This window comes from Mesoplodon densirostris, chromosome 1 (assembly GCF_025265405.1).
Source record: "Mesoplodon densirostris isolate mMesDen1 chromosome 1, mMesDen1 primary haplotype, whole genome shotgun sequence".
Classification (NCBI taxonomy): domain Eukaryota; kingdom Metazoa; phylum Chordata; class Mammalia; order Artiodactyla; family Ziphiidae; genus Mesoplodon; species Mesoplodon densirostris.
The window spans coordinates 53,671,614-53,697,835 of NC_082661.1; the positions used below are offsets into that span (position 1 = coordinate 53,671,614).

The 26,222-nt window shown below is 44.0% G+C and overlaps 1 protein-coding gene across 4 annotated transcripts in view; it reads right to left on the reverse strand.

The window, feature by feature from the left end:
* Positions 1-21,898: 21,898 nt before the first annotated feature.
* LOC132493184 (recombining binding protein suppressor of hairless) overlaps positions 21,899-26,222 on the reverse strand; it is a 114,709-nt gene continuing 110,385 nt past the window's right edge. For all 4 annotated transcript variants that reach the window (XM_060103484.1, XM_060103495.1, XM_060103474.1 and 1 more), the window contains one exon: positions 21,899-26,134. In XM_060103484.1, coding sequence (XP_059959467.1) covers positions 25,819-26,134 — 316 coding nt within the window. In that variant the 3' untranslated portion in view covers positions 21,899-25,818. The remainder of the gene's footprint in view (positions 26,135-26,222) is intronic.

A 26,222-nucleotide genomic window follows, 5' to 3' on the forward strand; every position in this document is an offset into this window, starting at 1 on the left:
AGCCTCCAGAACTGTGGGAAATAAATTTCTGTTGTTTATAAGCCACTCAGCCTATGTTATTCTGCAAGAGCAGCCTGAACAGAATAAGACAAGCTCTTATTCAGTCATGTACTGTTCTAAGCACTTTATGTGGATTATCTCTTTTGATGCTCTCAGTGGTCCTGTATGGTACATACTATTAGCCATCATTTTATGAATGAGGAACCTGAGGCACAAGGAAGCCTAAGCTCCCTTTCCTCTTAAGTGGAAGACCCAGCATTTGAACCCAGGCATCCCACTCTTAATCACTATCCTGTGTTAGGAATGACCAGATGTCTGCCATCGCCAACGAGAACTGCAACCTGTCTCTTTTGTCTCATTCTGGAACCATCCCATGCAGACTGGAGCCAGCAATAAAGACTCCGTGAATCTGGTTCCAGGGTGACCAGGGACTGGGGCTTAGAACCGCAGGGTCCCCCCAGTGGGCAGAGCACCCTCCCCCTCTCCCACCACCAGATCCTCCTTCCTCCAATCAGTCGGAGGCCCTGGGACACCTCCCTTGCAGGTGGGCCAGCCCTCTGTGCTTCCTCTGCCTCCTGCAGGGGATTGAGGCCTAAAGCCTGGAGGGGTAAAGCTCAGGCCAACCCAAAGGCCGGCGTGACCCAGCAGCGAATAACCTGGGAATCTCGGCAGCCTGAGCCCTTATAGATTGCAAGCCAACCTGGAAAAAGATTTAAGAGAATAAAGGAAGAAAAGGAACTCACAAATTTTATAAATTTATTTATTTATTTTTCGCTGCATTGGGTCTCCATTGCTGCGTGTGGGCTTTCTCTAGTTGCAGCGAGCGGGGGCTACTCTTCATTGCCGTGCGCGGACTTCTCATTGCGGTGGCTTCTCTTGTTGAGGAGCACGGGCTCTAGGCACGCGGGCTTCAGTAGTTGCGGCTCACGGGCTCAGTAGTTGTGGCTCGTGGGCTCTAGAGCACAGGCTCAATAGTTGTGGCGCATGGGCTTAGTTGCTCCGCAGCATGTGGGAACTTCTTGGACCAGGGCTTGAACCCGTGTCCCCTGCATTGGCAGGCAGATTCTTAACCACTGCACCTCCAGGGAAGTCCCAGAACTCGCAAATTTTAAATACCTACGAAGTGCCAAGCAGTCCACATTGCATGAGCTCATTTCTTTTTTCTTTTCTTTTTTTAAAAAGCTTATTTTATATTTTTATTGGGACAATACATGCACATAGTATAAAGAGCCAAATAATATTTTCAAAAAAGGAAAAACAGCACCTCCTAGCCCTCTTTCTTCCTCCTTCTGCATCCTGCCCACTGGAGGCAGCCACTGGCAACTCTTTTAGGTCTTTCTTCTGATATTTACCACCATTAACAAGATAGTACCTTCCTTCTGCTCTATCTTGATTATTTTAGAAATTATGAATTGTCTTCCCATTATGGTGGATGAGGATTTTGATCTCATACATTCTTCCCCTTCCATTCCTTATATACAGTTATCTTGCTTTTTTAAATACAGTAAAATATATTCAGTATTTATCCTTCTTGTGAGTAAATACCATTTACTGCTGAGCTAAATGAACTATAATTATTAAAATCTACCTTATACAAAGTTTTATTTTTCCTTGCATTAATAACTACTGCATTTCTAATTTGCTTAGTTTTCTTTGGAGATTTGGCTAAGTCTTCCTACAACCTCTAAAAGCTTTGTAAAATACTTTCACGACAATCTTTCACATGGCCACATCGGTCAGAGAAACCATCAGGTCTATTTTTCCTCAGAGGCATCTCTTCTAGAGCCCTCAGTCATCATGCTCCAGTCTAGACTGAGTTGTTCCCTCAGCCAGTGGCATAGCTGGGCTCCTAAAACCTTCCTTCTCCTGTGTTGGATTCTCTGTAGCCTAGATCCCTTTTATTTCCTCTTTCTTGATTTGCTGCCTTGTTTTGGTGGGATATTCTTCAAGGAACTTCCTAAGGAAAAGTGTATGGAAGATGTATGGGTCCAACAGGAGACAGAAACCACACAGTAATTAAAACAAAGGAAACTGAATCTAAAGAACCATTAAGCTCTGATAGGAGAGTAACTATAAAGATACAAAGAGATCTCTGAAGGGTATCCTGAGGCTGAGGGAGAGCATTCAAGAAAGGGAAAGCTTGGAAGGGGGAGCCCTTCCCCAGCCTTGGATCCAGACCTTGTTGGAGAAGGTGTGATGGCAGCTCACTGATGGAGGTCACCAGGTTGCCCAGGCCAGAGTCAAGTAGGAGTAACCCTCCACAGCGCTGGTGAGCCACAGATGGGCAGGTGCCCAGAGGGAACGGGGGCACCAATGCAGGGGGTTGCAAGAAACAAACTTCTGGGGTGCAGGCAACAGCAGCCAACAGGCAGGAGCCCAGAAAGAGTCAGGGTGTGCAGGTGTGAGGATGGAGTCTGTGGTGTCCACATCGGGAGACCACAGGATGGTAGTCACTGGGCCTGGACCAGGGCTACGAGATCACCATGAAGTCACTGGGGGAGTATCACCCGATGTCCTCATACACCCAGGGCTCTGTTCAACTGTGCAACAGAAGTCAGAAACAGAGCAAAAATGCAACTGCCAGAACCAGGAAGAGAAGCCTCCTTCTTCCTGCAAGGTGCCTCCAGCGCCTTCTACTGACAAAGCTTGACACTGTGCTCTCTGTAAAGGAGGAGAAATGCTTAAAGAATCCAGATCATTATCGCAAGCAGACATCAAGAGCCGAGAGGCATAAACTGATAACAGAAGGTAAATTTCCTAATATTTCATTTGTCTGATATATTTTAATTCAATTTTCACTCTTGCTAATGGTTTTAATTGAATTTCTCAAAATTGCTTCATGATCTTCTTGCTTCCCTGTTGCTGTTGAGATGTCTGATGACATTTGGATTCAAGTACTTTGAGTCTGGTATCAATTTTCCTCTTTGGGAGCTTTCAGAATTTCTTCTGTTTCCTCGGTGTTCTGAAGTTTCAAGCCAAGCCTGGGTCGGGTCTTTTTCATTTCCTTATAGGAATTTCATTCTGTTATTTCTTTGAAAATCTCCTCCCCTCCATGATCTCTTTCTGGAACTCCTATTTGCTAGATATCAGCCTCCTGGATTGTGTTTCTACACTTCTGGTTCCTTCTCTCCCATCATCCATTTCTTTGTTTTTCTACTTTGCTGTCTGGAAGGTTTCTTCATTTTCTATATTTCAACTCATTTACTGATTTTTAAGTTTTCTGCTATCCTGTTTTTTATTTTAAAAGAACTCTTTCTTGCTCTAAGTGCCCCCTCCTTTGCAAATAACATGTTGTCCCTGTTTCATGGATGCAAATCGAATCTTAATTCTGAGGATATCAATCCTCATTGAATTTTTTTTCTGTTGCCCACATTAGCCATTTCCTCTGAGTTCATTCTTTTCCTCTTGATAATCTTGGATTCCCACTCTCCCATTAGAGACTTCCTCGAAAGTTTAGTAATCTTCTGCTGTCTCTTCATATTTAAGAGTGGGCACTGGAGGATAATCAGAAGCTCCATCTGTACCTGGGGTGGTGCAGCAGGGGGGCATCTATTGGATGGTGAGTTCCTCTGGGGATCTCGGTTCTAGCTGCTTGTTTTCTGGAGCTGAGCAGAGAAAGCATTGCTGGGGGTGTGACAGAGGTGACTGGAGCCCACCTAATGGTTCAGTACACAGATTTTCACCTAAACTTAGTCTCAGATGCAAGCCTCATCCCAGCCTCTGTGACTGGTACTTCCTAATTCAGAGTCTCTCTGGCTTAGTTTACCCAGGGATCGCTGCCCCCCCACCCCAATCTCTTGTCCTTAAATAAGACAGAGGTAATTGGCTGGTTGTGCTGGGTAAGCTGGGAACCTGGGCTTCTAGGTGAGTCACACTCTCCACTTCACTCTTGCCTTCTGTTTCCACTGGTGCCTCCAATTCCTGGCTTCTGTGAGTTCCACTGTCAGCTTGATTCTCGTCCTTCTCTGTCTTCAGGCACTTTGGTTTGAGCCTCTCTGCTCTGCAAGGTCATATATTATGTCTCCATTTGTTTCCTGTCCTCATGTATTGTGGTTCAAGGGTACAGATGTCTCCCAGCTTCATCTGAACAGAATATGCTTCTGCTGTGTGTCTTTATTGTGTTTTTAGAGCATTTCCAATAGGAAAGAATTCAGAAGTCTTTATGTTGCCACCTTAAAACCAGAATTCCCACGTTTTTTCATTTAATCATCTTGACATCTCAAAGAAGTGGGTCTCAATATCCCCCATTTATAGAAGGGGAAATTAAACTTGAGGCTTTAATTCAGTGAGACCCTTGAGTACCTAGCTACTATGAGCTAGGAGAGGATTCAGTAATGGACAAGTAGAGATGGTTCCTGGCGTCAAGGGGCTTCCAGTTTGGTGAATTTGATCATATAAAGAGGGAATTAGCGTGTGAAGCCAGCCCGCTGTGTGAAGCCCGTGGTGACAGTGTGCTATCTGTAGCAGTAAGAGTAAGCGCCCATCTCCTGAGAGAGCAGGGAGGGAAGGCCTGAGAAAGCAGAAGGTAGAGGTGACAGGTGAAAAGTGCCTGAACCTCCCTGCTGATTACACATCGCCGAGGGCCTGACCCACTCCTCATTGCTTTCCAAGGCCTCCGGAAGGTCTTTTTCTGCTGAGCTGGTCTTTCTCAACTCTGGGCTGCCCTCCTCTTTTTAGCTGCCAGCCTGAGCCTGACTCCTTAGCACACATCATGCATAACATTGCCCAAGTCATGAAAGAAAGTTGTTCTTACGATATCAAGATCATGAGCAGATGGGGAAAAGCAGTACCAGAAGCTCAAGGGACCTGAGGCTGAATCCTTGTCTTGCCACTTACTAGCTGTGTGACCCTGAGCAAGTTACTGAACCTCTCTGAGCCTCTTTCCTCATTCAGAAAAAGAGAATATGATAATAATGACCTCATAAAATGATTGTGGGGACTGGAGATAATGTACATAAGGCACCTCATAAATCGCCGAGCAGGTGCTTGAACAGCAAGGGCTCGGTAGTAGTCAGTGGACACCATCGTTAGCACCCTTACCTTGACTTCCTGGTTTTTGGCCTTCTCGAGCATGCGGAGCGCTCGCTGGTGGGCGGCCTCGAGCTGAGCTTTCGCCACCTGATTCTGCTGGACAGTCTCCTGGAGCTCGCGGTCGGAGAGCTGCTTGAGTGCCCGGAGGTCCTCCCTGTAGTTGCTGGTGCACTGCTCCAGAGCCTGCTGCATCTGCAAGACCTGCCCTCCAGAGCATCTGACCTCAGGCTGTGCCCCTCACCCCGCCTGGGATTTTCTTTAAACATAAAAGCTTTCTGAACGTCTCCACAGCCCAGCTGAGCCTCCTCAACCCAAGGGAACTCTGAGGGGGGTAGAAGCTGCAAGTGTAAAGAATCCAGGGACAGCCAGCCCTCCTGGGGGCTCCTCAGCTAGAGCCATGGATGCCAGGGAACAGGGAAGAAGGGCTGGAACGTATGCCACCCAAGAGAAATCAAGAGACCAGAAAACCCTCCAAAGGTCTACACAGCAGCCTCCCTTGCGTACCCCACCCCGCCGTGCCCAAATCTCGCTTTCTTACAGAAGCTTTCCCTGACATCCCTATTTGGCATTATACGCACCCTCTCATCACCAGACAGCCTCCCTTATCCATCCTTTTACAGATACTTATTTGAACACTAACCAAGTCCTAATCACTCTTTCAGTTGCTGGGGCATTAAAAAGAGGAAGACCAAGATTCCTTCCTGATACCCTCCTCCCAAAAGACACCCACTCATTCTCCTATGAAGCTGAAACTCTCTGGGGATCAAGCATTGACCAAATAATCACACACATCACTGAAAGGACCAGGAGCTAAGAGAGCATGTGACGAGGCAGCTGGCAGAGGTAGGGCTGGCAGTGGAGGAGGGAGTGACAGCAAACAGCTCCCAGAAGAAGTGATATTTGAGCTGAGCTCAGCAGAGCAAGGGGGAGTTCAAGGTGAAGTGGGTTGAGGTGAAAGGCAGTCAGGCAAGAAGGAAGAGTCAGGGCCAAGGTGGTGAAGAAGGACTGACAGAGGCAGTGCGACTGTTGCAGAGGTCAGGGGAGGAAGGAGAGATGGGGCTGGAGAGGCAGGAGGGGTCTGACCCTGCAGGACTTTGTAGGATTTGTTGGGAATTTTGTCTTTCACTAGAGGACGCTGAAAATCTAGTCCTGGGTATGGGTTTACGAGAAAGAGCTGTGATTCAGTTTCTATGTTAGAAAGTCCCACTGGCTATTGTGGGGGAAATCAGAATGGATAAGGGGAGAACAATTAAGAGGCTACTGGAGGAATCCACAGAAGAGATGATGGAGGTTTGGACAAGACTGAAAGAGGTAGCATGGACAGAGTCAAGAAATGTTTAGGACACAAGTCAACAAGACAGCTCTGGGACCAAAGCGGATTCAGAAATGTGTTTTCTACTCGCCCCTCCCATCCAGGACAATCGTAAGACTCCATGGGCCCTAGACACTTGTCCTTGGAGGCCATGCCCCACATTCATATAAAATACCCACAGCCCACATCGAACATGGTTTTGTAGGGTTTTTTTAATTGAAAATATTTTAATCATTTTGCCTTTCAAATTATCTAGCTACATGTATAATTAATACATTGAATTTGCAAATGGTCACAGTTTCTTGGCGATCATCAGGCATACCCCAAAATCCTAGCCAAGGGAGAAAAGCAAAACTACAAACTGTTTCCAAATATAATCAAAATGTTTGAATGTTACTCTGGATAATACATTAGGTCAACACCTTCACACAGCCCACAAATTTAGAACTTTGAACTTGACCTCCGCCTAGGGCAGATGCTGTCATTGTTTTTATTCTGGGTGTGTCGATAGTGTTGATTTATTCAATATGCCACAATTTTGAGAGCCCTCTTTTGGCATTTCTTCACCTGAAAAAAATTAGATTTACTGGGGTACCATTTACATCCAGTAAAATTCAGTCTTTTTACGTGCATAATTCTATGGGTTTAACGAAAATCTATAGTTGTGTAACTGTGACCACAGTCAAAATATGGAATATTTTCCTCACCCCCCAAATTTCCCTGGATCCCCTTTTGTATTCAATCCTCTCCCTTCCCCCCATTCCCTGGCAACCACTGGTGTGATGTCTGTCCCCAGGGTCTTGCCTTTTTGAGGTCTTCTGATGGAATCACAGAGCATGGAGCCTTCTGTGCCTGGCTTCTTTCACTCAGCACGTGCAAGTGAGATCAATCTAATTTTGCACGTATCAATGGTTTGTTGCTTTTTGCTGCTAAGTAGCAGTTCACTGTATGATGTATTACCATGAACTTGTTTATTTTTTGTAAATTTATTTACAGAAATTTATTCTCTTGCAATTCTGGAGGCCAGGCTTGCGCACCCTCCAGAGGCTCTCTGGGAGGTTCATTTCCTTATCTTCTCCAGCTTCTGGAGGCGCCAGGGGTCCCATGGCTGTAGATGCATCACTGCAGTCTCTGCCTCCGTCCTCACGGCCTTCTCCTCTTTCCCTCTTGTCCTTGGATTTGGGGCCCACTTGATAATCCAGGGTGATCTCATCTCAAGATCCTTAATTACATCTGCAAAGACCCTTTTTCCAAAAAAGGCCACCTTCACCATTTCAAGGATCAGCACACAGATATGACCTCTGGGGGCTGCCATGCACCCTATTACATACGGATAGATCATAATTTGTCTCTTCTCTCACTAGCCGATGAGCATCTGGGTTGTTTCCAGTTTGGGGACAGTATAAATACCCCTGCTCTGAATACCCACCGGTCTTTGCACTGACCCACGCTCTCCTTTCTCCTGCATGTGGGATGAGGGTGTCATTCCCCTACTTGGTGACACAGCAGGCACTTCAAAAGAAGGCAGTGGCCTGTCCCTCTCTGTCCACCTGTAAGTGGCTGTGCCCTGAGGCCTGCGTGTCCCCCGCCCCTGGTCCCAGGCCCCTGCACTTGGAGAGTCAAGAACATTTATATAAATGGGCTCTTGGAGAGGAAGAGCCCCAGCAGGGTCAGGGACTGAATCTCATTTCCCCAGACAGCTTCCTCGAGCGCCAGGCTCCAACTTCAGACGTGGCAGTTTCTCTTCCTGTCAGTGTCCCTGGCACGTGAGTCCAGGGTAGGCTCGGGAAGCCAGATACCAGGTGCTGCGGCTGTAAGTCCCTCTGCCAGCCCACACCCCCCGGGGATCAGGGTGCACTGACCCAGACGGGCTGATGGGGCCCCCTTGGGGGACAATTTTATCATCCACCTGTAACTGCGTTATCTTCAAAAATAAATGAACAGTCGATCTTGCTAATCCCCTCGGGCTCCCCGGCTGAGCCTGGCTTGTGTTTGGCTACACATGTCCTCCTGTGGGTTCAAAGGAGTCTTCTGTTTAACATCTACATTTGCTTTTGAACCCTTTTCATTTATTTATTTTTTCATTGTTTGCTTCTGCTTGTCCTTGCCCAGTGTGGGAACACCCGGATGCTGGGCCCTTCTATTCTAAGGCGCTCCGCCCCTGTGAGATCCTGCACACCTGTGTGACCCTCACCCACCTGCTTATCTCGCACTGACTAGGACACCTTCAAACTCCCTGAGATGAAAGCGCCAATGGAGTTGTTTAGAAAAAAGTCTTGCTGGTGACCTCACCTACTCCCCAGGGAAGGCTGCCTCCTAGCCTGCAGGGGGAGAAGGCTCTTGCTGGGGGGTTATGGAGCCCGGATTCAGTCTCCACCTCCTGGTTGAATTCTGTGTCCTTGACCTTCGGCTGTACTGCAACACTGAGCCTGTCACTGCTTTGCAGAGTATAGTTCCCTCCAGGATTCATTCCCTCTATTTAAAAAACAAAGAAACAAACAAACAAACAAACTCTTTCTAGCCTTCTATGGGTTGAAATGCTTGGGGTTTTTTTTTTTTTTTTTTTTTTTTTTTTGCCGGAATTCAAAATCCTAACAGAGAGTCCGCTTCTACAGCAGAGATGGAGAAATCTTCCTATTTCCTCCCAGTTCAACTTTTCTTTTCTCTGCTACTCCGGGGGCCTCCTGAATTTCGTGCAGCCCTATTCACAGTGACAAACATGGCTCCTGGGAGGCTGAGAACAGGGAGCATTCACCCTTCTTACTAGAGAATTCAGATGACTGCTCAGACACAGGTGAAACCGCCCTCAGGTTTCCCACAGGTGAAATCTCAGTGAGGTGAAAATCCAAGTGGCTTCAAACATAAGGCAGGTCTGCCTCTTCTCTTCCAAGCCACTGACTCCCACCTAAATATGTAGCTGGGTTTCCATGTGACCCAAATCAAACTCAGCATTACATGAATGCCTACTTTATGCCAACCACGTTACATATTTAACTGCATTTTTATGTTTATCAACAACCTCAGTGAAGCAGATATCCTTCCCTTCATTTTACAGATGAGGAAACTGAGCTTTAGAGAAATAAAGTGAGGTGTCTGAGACCTCAAAGCTAGCTAGTAGTGAAAGAGGAAACCTGAACTTAAGCCTACGTTTCTGTGTCTCTAATGCTCACGGTCTTTCCCTGTCCATGCTGCCTTCTCCAATCTGACATAATTCACAATGTGCCTTTGAACAAGTTACTCAGCTTCTCTGAGCCTCAGTGTCCTTGTCTATGAAATGGGAATAGTAAGTCCTTCTCCCCAGTGTTCTTGAGAGCTTTAAAAATGGGATCAAGCAGGTAAACTATTTAGCATATTCCTGGCACATAAATGTTCAGCAAGTAGCACCAACTTCTATTTTCTAGTAACAGCATTCAAGCTTTTGATGGTAGAGTCAGATCATAGAATCTTCCAGCTAGAAGCACCTTTAAGACCATCTTTTACAGTCCCCTCACTTTACAGATGAGGAAATAGAGGCCAGAGAGTTTAGGTGAACTTCCTGTGGTCAGACAGCGTGTTAGTGAAAAACTGAGGCCATGTTCACACTCTTTCAAGTACAGGTTCAAGTTCTTCAAAACTGACTTTTGGAAGAAAGGAATGTTTATATCTTGCCCTTTGAACTTCTTAGCTGCATTCCCGGCTATTCGGTGTGGGGATGGGGGATGGGGAGTAGTTTCTGTTTTTGTTTTGTACCAAATCACAGGTGAGGAAAAGTTGTAAAGGAAAAGCAGATATGGGTCAACACTCCTTGACCCATGTGAGATCCCTGGGTCAGCATTATCTAGAAACTTGTTAGAATCACAATTTCTTGGGCTCCAACCCAGATCTCTTGAGTCAGAAACTCTCTTAGGGACTTCCCTGGTGGTCCAGTGGCTAAGACTCCATGCTCCCAATGCAGGGGGCCCAGGTTTGATCCCTGATCAGGGAACTAGAGCCCACATGCCGCAACAAAGAGTTCACATGCTGCAACTAGAAAGATCCCGCGTGCCACAACTAAAGATCCCACATGCCACAAAGAAGATCCCGTGTGCTGTAACTAAGACCCGGTGCAGCCAAATCAATAAATATTTTTTTAAAAAAACTCTCTTAAAATGGATCTTACAATAAATACTTCATTTGAAAATATTGTATCCATAAAATTCACCAAGAACAGAATGTTATGAAAAAAACAACAAGAAAGAGTTTTTGAAAACTTAAAAAAAAAAAGAGAGAGCCAAAATGAAAAAAATACAAAGAAGAGCTGAAAGGAAAACTAGAGGAAATCTCTCTGAAAACTGAAATAAAAAGACAAAGAAATGGAAAACAGGATAAAGATAAGAAAATTCAAGAAGCAATCAGGGTGGTGGTTTGGGAGGGTCATCTGACTGGTAGGAATTCCAGAAAGAAAGAACAGAGATAATGGAGGAGAACACACTTTCAAAGACATAACACAAGAAAACTCCAGCAAAGTTCATAAATATCTATTATTTATTTATTTATTTTTGTCTGGGTTGGGTCTTTGTTGTTGCGTGCAGGCTTTCTCTATTTGCGGTGAGTGGGGGCTACTCTTCCTTGTGGTGCATGGGCTTCTCATTGCGGTGGCTTCTGTTGTTGCAGAGCATGGGCTCTAGGCACACAGACTTCAGTAGTTGTGGCACACGGGCTCAGTAGTTGTGGCTCGCAGGCTCTAGAGCGCACGCTCAGTAGTTGTGGTGCATGGGCTTAGTTGCTCCGCGGCATCATAAATATCTATTTTGAAAGCACCCAGTGAATGTCTAGCATGTGTTTGAAAAAAAAAATAGTGTACAGCAACACATGTATGTCAGTGTACAATTTTAGAAACCAAGGATTGAAAAAAATCCCAGGGCTTCCCTGGTGGCGCAGTGGTTGAGAGTCTGCCTTCCAATGCAGGGGACACGGGTTCGTGCCCCGGTCTGGGAGGATCCCACATGCCGCAGAGCAGCTGGGCCCGTGAGCCATGGCCGCTGAGCCTGCGTGTCCGGAGCCTGTGCTCCGCAACGGAGAGACCACAACAGTGAGAGGCCTACGTACCACACAAAAAAAAATCCTAAAATCTTCCAGAGAGGGGGAAAACAAACAAACAAATAGAACCCCACAAATCAACTGTAAGGAAAGACAGTTTAAAAAGGAAAAGGCCCATAGGACAAACAGCAGTTAGAGGTCTCTGGAAGGATGACTTTCTAAGGAAAAATAATGATTTTAATGATTATCTGACATGTTTGCATATTTGGAAAATAACAATGATGCTTATTTAAACAAATATGAGCTTCACGAAGGCAGGGATTTAATTAGTTTGCTCACTGATGATCTTCAGTGCCAAGAAGACTGCCTGGCACATAGTGAAAATTTAGACTTAATGAATCTTATGGAACATTTGGAAATAAAGACAGAGTAGGTGTATAGAAAACTGAGTAGGGGTAGTGGGGGAGAAAAATGACACATATTAACTTCAGGAAAAACAAAAAGTTATACTAAAGAGGAAACATAATTATAGTATCCTATCTATATTACTGTGTATTTTCAAGAGTGAGTAATTAAACAACCATAGTAAGCACTGACCAATGATTTAAATAAAAACTGTATTATATTTGGAGGAAAGAAAGTAAGAGAGGGGCTTCCCGGGTGGCACAATGGTTGGGAGTCTGCCTGCCGATGCAGGGGACACGGGTTCGTGCCCCAGTCCGGGAAGATCCCACATGCCGCGGAGAGGCTGGGCCCGTGAGCCATGGCCGCTGAGCCTGCGCGTCCGGAGCCTGTGCTCTGCAACGGGAGAGGCCACAACAGTGAGAGGCCTGTGTACCGCAAAAAAAAAAAAAAAAAAAAAAAAAAAAGTAAGAGAGGAATGGGAATCAGGGTGGAGGCAAGCAAAATTCTCAGCTGCCACCGCAGGAAAGTTGACAGATAATGTTTAAATTAAGTCAAGAAACAGAAAATGAGGACCAAGAGGTAGCAAGGCAGAAGGTGAGGGGCACCAGGAGGACTTTGGATTTTACTCCGAGCAAGATGGGAAGTCAGTGGAGGTCTTTAAGCAGCAGAGGGACACATTTGCAAAGGCCCACTTTGGCCGCTGTGGAGAATAGACTAAGAGGGCAAGGTAGGAAGGTGGAGGAGTGGTTAGAAAGCGGCTGTAATACGCCCCGTGAGAGCTGATGGCGGCTTGGCTCTCGCTGGTGGAAGTGGTGAGAAGGGGTCAGAGTTTGAACATATTTTGAAGGAGCCACTGACTGGCTTTCCTGATGGACTGGATGTGGGGCACTAGAGCGAGAGACAGTCAACAACCTTGCCTTCGAACTTCTTTCCCCGAGCGATTGGAACCACGGAGCAGGCGCCGTTTAAGGAAAGGGGAAGAATGGCGGGGGAAGAGAGGAAACAGGGGCTGGTTTCAGATCGAAGCCTGAGATGCCTATTAGCCTTCAGATGTCAAGCAAGCCGTTATATCTACAATTCTGGAGTTCAAGTGAGAAGTCAGGAAATATGCCCTGGGGAGTCACCCCCATAAAGACCTGAGACGGGAGACACCACCAGGGGGAGTGTACGGTAGGGGAGGCAGAGGGGATCGGTCTTCTCTCTGGGACCACCTGAGGTTTGCAGGCTGGGGAGCTGAGAAGGAACCAGCAAGGCAGACTGAGAACGAACAGCCAGAAAGCTTGGTGTCCTGGAGGCCAAGAGAAAAGAGAGTCTCAGAACTGAGGGGCGTAATCAGCTGTGTCAGGTGAGTAAAAGGGATGGACAATGTTCCAAAGCCACGCTGTAATAAACCACTCACATTTAACTAATAAAATGTGGGCTTGCAAACATGTTTCTCTAACAGCTCAGAAAACAAAGTATTTCATATGCTTTAACATGCTGCTTTCCATCTTTTAGAATACCTCCACATTTGTGACAAAGGTTAAAAAGGAAAAAATACAAAAGAAAAACTTCAGGTTGCCCCAGGCTCCAGCACCAACACACAAAGCCAAGTCTTCCTCTACTTGTCCTTGGTGAACCAAACTCCAGTAAATGTGCCCAAAGCTTTGCTCTTTACACACACTTGGCTAGTGCTGAAATCACATGACAGATAGAAAACGTTAAACATCATACTCCAAAAAAAGACTCCTTGGTTTCGCTGAAATATTATCAGAGCAGGAGAGTGGTTGTGTGTGTGTGCGTGTGTTTGTGTGCACGTGCGCGCCTTTGGGCACGTAACATTTCTGAGGATCTCTCACTCTTATTTTGCTTCTCGGCTCACCTGGCGTCTATATCCCATCCCTGGAAGGAACCTGTGTATTGTTTGCTCCATTTGGATCGAAAATCACAGGGAGGGGAAGAAAACATGGACTTCTTAGAGCCAGGCCACAGAAAGTTTCCCTGCGGAGAAGCTTAAGTGAAGGGTCTGCCTCTCTCAGCTCTGAGGGTTGTCTGTCTGAAATCTCATTAGCACCTGGATGCCACTCATTTGGGTTTTAGGTTTTTGTGATAATTTCGTCTCTCTGAATTTGTAGAATTGCACTCAGGAGTAAGGGAACACAATTAAAAATGAGGGGTTTTTTTTCCCCCGCAAACCAAAGAGTTTTAAAACTCGGGTGCCCTTCAGCATCCCTCTAACTTCCGTCTTGGATGCTCTAAGGATCTGGAGTTTATGGCACATGGTTACATAATGCAGGCCTCTTTGCCTCATGACTATGATTGCACATGAGCCCTTCCATCTTTAGACAGGCCACGTTATCAGCCCTGTAAGGAGAATGTGATGAGCCCATTTGCAGTGTGGTAACAGAAAGTCTTCTCAAGGGTAGAGAGAAATCTTGACTCTGTGCTTCAAAAACAATAAGGTTAATTCTAAAACCATTATTAGTGAGTTAATGCTGACTTGGAAAACAATGATGTTAGCTAGAAACGATCACTTTTACAAATCAAAGAGGCATGTTACCCTTTTCGCCAATCATTCCCATTTCTGTCTGGGTGTAAGTGAGGGCCTCGCTACTCCAGGTGGGGTCTCTAGACCTGCATTACCAATGCAGCATCATTAGAAATGCAGGATCTCAAGACCCATGCCCACTGACCTACAGAGTCAGACTCGAATTTCAACACTCTCCCTTGGGGGAGTCTAGCACAAAAAAGTTTGAGAAACACTATTTAAACAGGGACTATTGGGGCAGGGGTTGGTCTTGGACTTCTTTTCTACCTATTCTCCTCCCCTGAGATCTCATCAGCCTGATGGCTTTAAACCCCATCTACATGTGATTGACTCCCAAACGTGTATCTCCAGCACAGAGCGCCCTGAGCTCCTGATCTGGAGATCTACCTGCTTACTTGCCTTTCTAACTTGAAGTCTAATAGGTGTCTCAGAATGAGCCTACATGACTCTATCTCTTGCCTTCCTCCCTCTGCAACCTCCCTCCAGCTGCATCCCCGGGTAGGGAGAGGCCACACTTTAATCGAACCAGCAGAGATGGCAGAAAACTGTGGTGTGGGCACCAGGGCCCCTGCAGGGCTCTCGCCTCCCCCCAGCCTTGCTCCTCTAACCCAGCCTCCACCAGGGTTGGCTCTTCTCTGAGGAGGAGCTCTCTCTGGAAGCTTCCCAGAGCCCACGTAAGTCGAGTCCTCCTGGCACATGAGCATCCCAGTCACAGCCTGCTTCCAGATGGGCTTTCCCGGGCAGAAACTGTCCTGTAGTCATCTCTCGACCACCCACAGCTCACAGCCCCTCACCCTGCCCTATGTACATGTGCCCAGGGTTTACTGCAAGGTGACTGAAAGGGACCCCAAGAAAGACAACAAGGACAAGCCTAAGTTCCTCAGCGGGCTGCGCACGACTGTGATGTGTATACAGCACCTCCACTGAAATGGTCGGCGAAGTACTCGTTAGAGACAACAAGTTTTTATATTGAATGTTACCTACTCAGTACCTCTAGGACACAGTAATTCTCAACCATAGATGCCCCTGGATGCTGCGGAGGTCTTTTGATGGTCAGATTCCATTATCTCTGGGCTTGAGATGGTGACATTTTCAGTAGGAGCCCTTTAATACGTAAACATGCATAGACATATACCTGTATTTATTTTTGCCTGTCTCTCCCCACTAGAAGGAAAGCCCCAAGAAGCAGGACTTTATTACATATCTTCAGTTCCTGGCTGGAGAAGAAATAAATTAACTCATTCAGCAAAGTTATTAATACTGAGTAAAGGGCAGAGGCCAGGAATCTTACCAAATGGTAGGTCCCTCCCACAAGGAAAGTGCAGAGAACCATTCCCCCTAACAGACATGGCAGGAGATTCTGCCTATTGGACCCTGGTAACCTGTTAAATTTATACACAATCATGAAATAATCCATTCCTACTGCTCGCATGGTTCCATTACACTAGGGAACCTGCCTGGACTACACTCCTTGCCTTCCATCAGCCCATCCACTCCTTCCTGTTGAACTCCTGGACTGCCTCGCTCTTGGAGACGCTGTTCAAATGCTCCCATCTCGATGCTCCCCTAGATGTTGGTACTGCCTCCAAACCCTTACCTTCCCTAACTCACCCAGATCCAGAGGGCCTGGGCTTGAATCATAGCTTTGCCACTTAAGGCTGCAGAACCCTAAAAATAACCCTTGCCTTTTTCTTAATTTTTTCATCGATGAAATGAAGGTAATAAAGGCAAGACTTTCCTATTAGGACACCAGTTGCAAGTAATAGGAACCTATTCAAGTTAATTGAAGCACTGAAGGGAAATGATAAAAATAATGGGTTATCTCTTGGAACTCAAGGGCAGGAATACAGCTGAGCCTCAGAAAGGGGCGGGAACTGGGAATGCTCCCACTTTTCTTTGGATGTCTGTTTCATTCTTCTCCCTGCAAACCAGTTGTTTACTTCTCAGTTGACATGTCAATGCTGACAAGTCAAAACAAGCTCCCTGAGATCTCCTGTTTGCTTCTTGCCCAATCACCTGCAGAAAGCATGAGGAAGTCTCTCCAGTGGTTCTATCAGCTGCCATGGGGGTGAGAAAAGCAGGTCAGAGTTCCCGAGGGCTCATCCTGCTGAATGGGCATTTCTCGGGAAGGCTGGAAGGCTAGAGGAGTTGGGAGGGGTTTTGATGATGCGGCTCATCATCTGAGCATCCTTTTCAAAACTGCCTATTAAATTGACTCAGAAGTTTGAGGAATAAGAAATATTTCATGTAAAGCCCTGAGCACAGAGAATACACTTAATACATTTGACTATAGAATTTGTCTGTAGCCCTCTAGAGGAGCTCCCTGGCACCTATTCCCCAAACCCAGCAACCTCAAATTCCTTTTTGGGGAATTATCTCTTCCCCTGTTGGTTCTAAATCTAGGCCTGTGATCACACAAACCAAAGAGCCCCTAGAGGTTCCTTTTAACTGACCCTTCCTCTAAGTGCACAGGAACAGGCAAGTGACCTAGGTTCACATGGCCGGTTGCTCTCATCTGCAAAATTGAATCTGAAACAGCTGACTGAAGGATAGAAAAGAGGGAACGCTCACAGCAGCGGCTCCCTGAGCAGCCCACTCCTACGATCCAGGGTTCCTTAACTCACAGGAGCTGCCTTCCTTGTATTTCTAAGTGTGATCCAGGCTGCCCTTCAATCCTTGAGCTTCTGTTATTCTTACAAAATCCTCTTCTTTCCCTAGGTTAACCAGGTTTGGTTTCTGACTTAACTCTTGTAACTCTAATAATGGCTATCATATTGAAGGTGTATATTTTCAAATCTTTGAAGTATTAAATGCAAAACCACCATATCACTGTTTTTTTGAATGAGCAGCAAAAAGCCTGAGGACTAAGCTCACAAAGATCCTGGAAGACCCAGGTCAAGCCGCCTCCTGAGCTGGATGGAGAGCAACCACAGCAGATACCTGGGCTCTCAGGTAAATACAGGACAATGGCTGAGGGCTCTTCACGCATGCTTCCTCCCAAGTGTTGTGTGTCATTTACTCCCCAACTATGAATGAGATGAATGAGCAGTGGCAAGCTGCTGAATCTGCCACCTCGAGGACATTTATGATTTGAACACCAATCACTCAGGTCATTGTTTCACACTCTGGTCTCTGAGCTCTGGTCGTACTCATATGAGGTCCAGAAACTCACTGAAGTTTGAATTAACTGTTAGATTTATTCAGAGATGAAGATCCATTATCTTCACCTGGAAGATGGAAAGGTTTTGAAGTTGTTTTTATCATTATTTTTATCATTTCCCTTCAGTGCTTCAATGAACTTGAATAGGTTCATAGATTTCGAATTCTCTCTAGAGTTGTATAATTTAGCACATATTTATGTGTAAGGCTTGGCCAGGGGGACTAAGAACATTAACCAAGAGGTCATGATACTAAAATAATACTAAAAACAAATGAACATCCGGCAACTGGATAGCACTTTCAAGTGAATAAAGCATTTTCAATCCATAATCATGTTTGGGTATTTCAACTTCTCTAGGGCTCGGTTTTTCTCAACTGTGAAATGTGAGGACTGAAATAGAATGGCTGTTCCCTATAAAGTTCCTTAAGAAGACAGAACTTGTCACAGAACCAGCTCCTAGAAACGCTAGTCCCTGCGCCTTTGTGACTGAGACATCTCGCGCGGCACCTGAGCGTGACTGATTCACCTGAGCCCGCATCTGAATCCCAGCTCTGCCAAATTTAACATATGACTTTGGGCAAGTCCTGAGCCTGTGTCTTCACCTCTAAAACAAGCATATTAGCTCATAGGGTTGTGGTGAGGATTAAATAATGGCCATAAAACAATTCACAAGTGGCCAAAGTGACTTCTCCCTCAATCTTGCCTCTCCCCTTGTCCCTCAGCCCAAGTCTGTTCATTGTCTTGGCTAACTGTTGAGAATCCCCAACCAGAATTTAAAAATGCAGGAAACCTAAATACCATCGTATAGATTGATATCCAGTATACTGAAAGTGTAACCCAGAAAGTTTTTAGGAAGGGCCCTGCTATGGACTGAACTGTTCTCCCCCAAATTTCATGCTGAAGCCCTAAATCCCAATGTGACTGTATCTGGAGATGGGCCTTTAGGAGGTAATTTAAGTTAAATGAGGTCATAAAGATGGGGTCCTAAGGACTGTGGGCTTAAGAAGAGACAGAGATGTCTCTCTCTGTGCCATGTGAGCACACAGCAAGAAAGGTAGCCATCGGCAAACCAGTAAGTGTCCTCACCAGAACCTGACCATGTTGGCACCTTGATCTCAGACTTCCAGCCCTCAGAACCATAAGAAAAATCAATTTCTGTTGTTTAAAGCCACCCAGTACTTTATTATGGCAGCCTGAGCAGACTAAGACAAGCCCTCAGTGAAAATGTTTTAAGAAATAGCCACATCCTGAATGAGGTCAGAGCCTAGAACATTACTGGCCATTTAAAAATTCCTGGTTGTGTCTTAACTAATTCCAACCTCTGGCACTACTCAGAAATAATAAGGATAGATATTTGTGCTTCTAAGCAAAGAGATGCATATTCCATTATCCTTCACCTGAGGGTCTTTTCAAAGATCACACCATTTGCACCTTTGGAATCTTACCAGCTACACTAAAATTCTCAGCTGACAACTGTCAGAGCTACTCCCTGGGAAAATCGGTGATTAAAGTCACAATGACTATCTTCGAATCACAATCACTTTCCAAAACTTTTCATTGTGTCATCAAACTACGTGAATTAAGAACTCAGTTGTGGGGGCTTCCCTGGTGGCGCAGTGGTTGAGTCCGCCTGCCGATGCAGGGGACACGGGTTCGTGCCCCAGTCCGGGAAGATCACACATGCCGCGGAGAGGCTGGGCCCGTAAGCCATGGCTGCTGAGCCTGCGCGTCCGGAGCCTTTGTTCCGCAACGGGAGAGGCCACAACAGTGAGAGGACCGCATACCGCAAAAAAAAAAAAAAAAGGAACTCTGTTGTGAGGTTTAAGGAGCAGGGGAAAACCACGATCACCGATTTTGTGTTGTGTTGTGAGCAAGGACAAAGATCAGCCTTGTGGGGAGAAAACTTCGTTTCAGGATAAAAGAACAGCTGCCAAAGACAGCCCAAGAGGCTGCTGGGAATGACCTCATCACACTCTTTACTCCTTTGTATGAAGAAGATGGGGCAGGGGTGGCGTTCTGGATTGAGTTTGGGATTTCAGCACCAGTGGAAATGATCGACCAGGCAGATGCCAGAAATGATGGACCTGCAATGTTAACTGCACTCAATGAGCAGGGTAGTAGAATATGAGGTGAAAAGCAGGGACTACAATCAATCATGCCAGAAAGAACCTGATACACACCTAAACCTCATACTTACCTTTTAAAAAACTTGTCATAGAATTCCACCTCTTAAAGTGCTACTTCCGAGATTTCTCTAGGTCCTGTTGGGATAAGTTCCTGGACTCGGCCCTATTCAGAATTGGCTGGGAGCGGTAGGACATGGAGATCAAGCCGTGGTGGATGGTGCCTGAAAACTTTACCTTTCCTTTGGAATTCTACATAGAAGAGGACCAGGAGGAGCCCCTCTTTGGCCACCTGGACTCGGACCTGGCCCGCGTCGAGGCACACAACCAGACCCTCATCCAGCTGGAGACGTGCCTCACGGCCACGAGCCTGACGTGTGGGGCTGGTTGAGGCAGTGGCTGTTCCACATGATCTGGAGCCTTGGGACTGGGACCCCCAAAGCCTGGCTGGAGGACGCGAGATGCTGCGGCTGGTATGGAGCCAGCCCATGACCATGAACCACCTGGCCGAGCCCCCAACCCCGTCCATCGTGCTGGACCCATCCGGCCTGTTCTCATCCCACAGGAAAGGGACCACCAACCTTCTTCGGCATTCTCAGACTTGCCCTTACCGCATGCTTGGTTCTAGATGCTTTTAGATTTCACTGTGTCAGTAAAAGGATTTTGCTCTCCCCTGGGCAATCGAGACTTGAGGGGAGTTTTGGCTCGGGCATATGGGTAAAAAGACCTGAAGAGCACTGACACGAGGCTGCATTTGCAGCCCAGTCTTGTCCCTCAAAGGCCTAAGTCCCCCAGGTGTAAGAAAGTGGTCCACCAGCAAAGATCCAGTAAAACAAGTGGCCCAATGTAAAAAAAAAAATAAGAATAAAAATTTTAAAAATAAAGTGCTACTTCCGCAAAGCAAAACATTCTATAAATTCCATTATAAAACAACGTAGCTGTGTTCATCATGAATGTTTCTTGTTATAGAGTTAAAACCTTGTTCCTTTTCTGTATTAGATAATACTTACCTGCCTTTTCTTTAAACCAAGATGAGTCATGATTTCTTACATATGTGTGCATGACACCTTACACTATTTATTGAACACCTGCGTGCCAGGCACACAAAAAACCTTATCCTTAACACAGAGAACTGTGTATAGCTGTCCAGTCTTGCAGGTCCTATGGGAGCTGTGGCACCAGTTCTATCCCCCAGCCGTATGCTTTAGGGTCTAACCTGTAGGTCAAGATGAAGCACCTCATTTGTACTTTACATACATCAACTTAATTTGTTGTCCTCACTGCTGTCTAGCACTCAACTAGGGTTTTTCAGGGGGTTTTGTACTGTATCTTTCGAGATTTTTGTTTGTTTAAGGAGAGGACTTGCTTCTGTGATCCCTCACCACTAGCACCTGATGTAGCTTGCCCTCTGCATGTTTTTAACTGGCAACCATCTACGGGTTCAAGGACAAAAGATATACACATTTATACACTTAACGGACCTTTCTTTAGGTTGCTTAGAAAGTGATCATATACTATTTATAACAAGGGGTAGAAACATATTATTCCCATCTAAATTCTAAACCAAGAAGCTATTACCCAATCTATACATAGACTGGGAGTTTGGAACTGACATGCACACACAGCTATATTTAAAATAGATAACTAACAAAGACCTACTGTAAAATAAATAAATAAATAAAGTTTTTTTAAAAAGAAGCTATTACCAATCCTAGCCATTAAAGCCTCACAACTCAAATTCCAACTATATTGTTTCTAAATTATTTAACAATCACTATTTTTAGATGTATTTAGCAAAAATCCTGATAAATTTGCTTATATTTTTTTCTTTTGGGGGAGGTCAGATAAATGAACTTGTTATGACTGAAAAAATATGTAACTTCCCCCTTTACTTTCCCTATTAAACAAAGTACGCTTTCTCTCCAATGAGGAGCTCCCACCAAAAAGGAAAAAACATTCTATGTTCTTTCAAACACCAAACCAAATGACAACCTTACACTGAAAAAGCAAGCTACTGTTAAATAATGCTCTCCAATCTTGTTGAGATTAGCTCGAAAAGTTCCTGAATTGGGAGACAACCCTTGAGTGGCGAAGCCCATTTCCCCGTGAAGAAGGAAGAACCACCCCCTGCAAAAAAAAAAACTTTCTCTTTTTAAAGCACTGTGTAGTTTAAAACATTAAAAAAAAAAAATCAGCACAGCCATCACTTTGATGTGATGTAGATTAGATAGCAAGGTAAGACTGTAAATATACCAACTGTAATATGGAATTTAATTTTATCTCTATGAAGTATCCTGAAATCAAAGACGATAATACATGCATCAGGCACATCCAACAGAAACTTTTACAATGGTTTACATTTCCTTTTTATTTATTTCTTGAAACTGCCCATATTGCAGGTTTCTCATGGATGAAATATGGAACTGAGCAGATTCTTTTTTCTACAAAATTATGGTATAAACTTGCTCAATTTTCTATCTTATTGCTAATAAACCTTACAGGTGCACAGTTTGTAAAATAAACCCCTTAAGGACTGAATGCATAGAGCATGCTGCAAGGTACAAGAAATAAGCTAAAAATGAGCATATAAACCTACATCTGGACCAACACAGTACTGAATGCTGGCAAACATTTATCACAACACATGGAAAAATTAATAAAAGGAAATACAGTTCAGTCCTGAAAGGGTTAAATAGAAACCCTAATATATTATTGTTTCTAACCATCATCCCACATTACAGTGCTTGAAAACAAAGTCGAAAGTCTGGCACAGAAAATTACACACATTTGTTCAGTACTCATCAGAAACACAGCTGCTTTTGAAATCAAAAATAAGTAACTTGGTTAATAATTGAATAACATTTTGTTTCAAAAAGGAACCCCCCCACCCCCTGCATGGATTATCTGATTAAACATGACTAGTTAGTTTAGTTCTTAAAAACTGTGTTGGAAATTGAGGGCACAGATGGTACTAGTTTCATTAAAAAAAAAAAAAAAAAAAAACCCCAAAAAACTAACCAGTTACAATTGCAAATAAGTCTGTGCAGTACGAGTGACAAATATTTCACTAATTAATACATATATGAGGATGCCTTTAGTTGCCACAGTTTAAGAAATGTCAGCAGCAGGGTAAATTTTATACTAGTGTTCAACTCTGAAATTATTTAAAATAAAAAGGGCATTTTATATTTAAAGCCTTTAGCTTGCCATCCCAATCTATGTGATCAAATTCAACAGAACTAATAAAAACATATTGGATAACAGACTCAGCTTCTATGCATATTTTCAGAAACTGCATAGAATTATAAGAGCATAGGCTACACGTCTAATACAGAACTTTAAAAAAAAAAAAAAAAAGCTTGAATGTACTATACTTTAACTGAAGTGGTTACCATTCTGAGAGTCTTTATAAGGGAAAATGACCAGCATCTCTTAACAATGCCACCATTGGAGGAGGGGCCGTGTTCTACCATAACCAGAGGACAAGGCTCCTGTAAATTAAACACTGAAAATAATTCACAAAAACATTTTTAATCAGCTGACAAAAGAACTACTAGTAAACAATAAGCCACAACAGACAAATCATTTCAGTCTTTAGTTTGTGGTATGTAGAATGTCATAAAATAGTGGGGGAAGAATGCCTGTATAAGTATATTCTTGGACTTTTCAAAAAAAAAAGAGGAAAAGGGTTTACAGTCTAATATTTCAATTATCTTATTAAAATAAACAAAGAGCCAAAAAATAGATATAGTTAAGCAGTAGAATAGCAAAAGTTCATTTTAATAAAGCCAAAAACTTGAAAAAATTATTTTGAGTTGCAATGCTGGGTAGGAATAGTTTGTTCTTCAAAAGCATCTCATCTGTTATCAGTTAATTTAATATAATTTGGTAACTAAATACCAAACCTGGGAAGTGGAGGAAACTTGTGGCCCATTCAAAGTAAGGCAGCACTGAAAACATTTCGGCGCTCTGAACAAAAAGCACTGTGTAAAGACTACTTCCAGACTCAACAGAGAGAAGAATAAATACTACTCAGAAATAAGCAAGTTTGCAAGAAAAAGCCAGTAAACAGTTAAAACAAAGAAAGATAAGGCCACAATGAATTCTGCCCTTGGTCACTGAAACAGATTTAAAGTGTGAGGCAGGATTAGCTTACAAGAGAAGCTAGTGACGGGAGCAGACTTAAAGAGAGAAAGGCTATATATAGTATAATGCAGCCTGTGAGTAATTAAAAAGGCTTGCAGTAAAGAGAAGACCACAATAACTTTTATTTAACCACTAACATGTTTTACAAATGACTTCCCCCTTGAAAACTGAGGAAAAAGTGATGTAAAGATGTTAGGAATTGTATTTACAATTGCAGAGTCTGAGCAAAAGAATGAGTAATGAAGATATCAAAGCTGGGGGTGGAGGGGAGTGGGGGGAAGTTACTAACAATGATGTTTTAAAAAGTCTACTGACGGAAACTTTTCAAAATAGCCCAGGACACCAGAAAGACAATTTCTGTATGGAAACTGCAGGAAGTTAGTTTTGCATTCTTAAGGTACTTGTGGCTCCTGTTTTATGGGACAGTAAAAGCTTACCACAATCTAGAGGTAGTTTTTACTCAAAGAAAGATGACTGTATTATTACTAGACCATGTCCTGTAACATCACACACATAGTTCCTGTAGAAAATGTAGCCCAATGAGTCTGCTGCAACTTCTAAGACACCGAACACAGGCGTGCCCAAAGTGCAGGAACAAAACCAACGTGAAACCGGTGAGCCCAGCACACACAGCCAGCACACAACCCTGAATGCAGCCAAATCTTAACTGAATGGAGAAGAAATGCTTTCCGAGTAGGAGACATTTGTGAAGATGCTCAGTACTGGGGAAAAGAAAACAAAAAAAGGCAGGGAGAGAAATGGAAAGATAAAGTACATTTGCATTTTTATCATCTTACAGCTATCTGTTCCTAAAGCACTGTCTTCCAGCTATTTTAGTTGGTCATCTAGTAAAAGCATCTTGTTTCAAGGTTACAATGATGTTTTGGCCTAGGCTACCCCCCACAAAAAAAGTAAGTAAAAACATGCTTTTGCTGAGATTTTCCTCATTATACAATAAGGGCACCATCTACCAACTGGTAGCAAATACTTCTGATGATATTTTTTTGTCATATGCCAACAAGGCAGAAAAACACCCTGCTGAATGAAATCACTGGGAATATTCTAGCTTCAAAATAAAATGTTTAACTTACACATAATACAAGTTATGTACAAGATTAGGAGGAGGAAAAACCTGAACAAATCCTGGACCGCGTAGATACATTTCTGCACAGGAAAAGGGAAGGGAACACTGTAAAAACCAACATGTTCCATGCCATTAACTCATTAATGACTAAATGGCCACATTTAATTCCAGGTAAATGTTAGAATCTCTTGGATTACAACTATAAATACATTTTTTTTTAAAAAAAAGGAACACACAGAAATAACTATCAACGGTGTCTGAGAATAGAGACTAAGTCAACGTACGTTGCATGTATTGCAGGCAAGGCAGAGGCATTTTTTTTAAAGCTTTTGCACAGACTTCAAATAATCTTAAAAGAAATATGCAGGCCTTTACAAGATTTGACTTGCTGAAATCAAAACACCTTCCACTCATGAAAAGTCATAAGACTTCAGCTTTTAAAGAAAATAATAAAATAAAAAGAACAGTTCCAGCCTTAGACCAAAAAGACCTGGAGGAGTATGGTAATTAGATTAAACAAGCATGGTCAGGCTTGGAACCTGAATGTACTTAAGAGCAAAAGCTCAAAGGGGGCGGGGAGGAGAACAACCTATTTGGTAACAAAGGTGTACTATATATACTGTGATATAAAAAAGGTATGGTGAAAATGTACCTTTTACTAAAGCTTATACAAGTTCCTTGGTCCATAAAAACTATGTTAGATTTTTGTCTTCTAGTTTGATTACCTTTTACTCCAGCCACACCTCTATTTCTTGCCCATTTAAACAAAAACAAACAAAAACCAACCAAACAAAAATAACAGCTGAAAAAAATCAATTTCCAAAAGTTTGCACATTTTGATGTTTTTTTGTTTGTTTTACTGTGGCTTCTGCACTTCAAATCAGCACTTGCAGGTAATGGGGTTTTTGAATAGTATCACTGGGTATGAAAAGTTTTCCCAAGAAACCACAAAAGATTGTTCACTTTTCTTTCTTTTTTTGTCAACATTTTGCCGCACTCAAGTCAGTGTAAGTCCTAGCAAAAAGACGGTAGTTAGGACACAACTGTTGCTGTAGATGACGTGACATTGGTTGAATTTGTGCTGACATTTGTGTAACTCCCCTCGCTGTTTGTGTTTGACTCATTAGGGGGCACTTGGCTGGAGTTGGCTCGAAGGATTGCTCCCGCCGCACTGCAATGTGGCCGTGGCCCCGGTTCTGGGGTGTAGGTAAAGGTAAGGCTGGTGGAATAAATGATTCCATCATTACGGACCAAAGTTACTGGAACCTGGACTGGCTGCCGGACCCATCTCCAACCTTCTCGGAATGCAGAAATGTCTGGGACAACACAGAGCATACTTTCTCCACATCTGAGGAGGAAATAGAAATCACTTAAAAGCACAGAAAATTTTAGACCTGAAACTTAAAACAAGGTTGCTTAAATACAGGACAACCAAT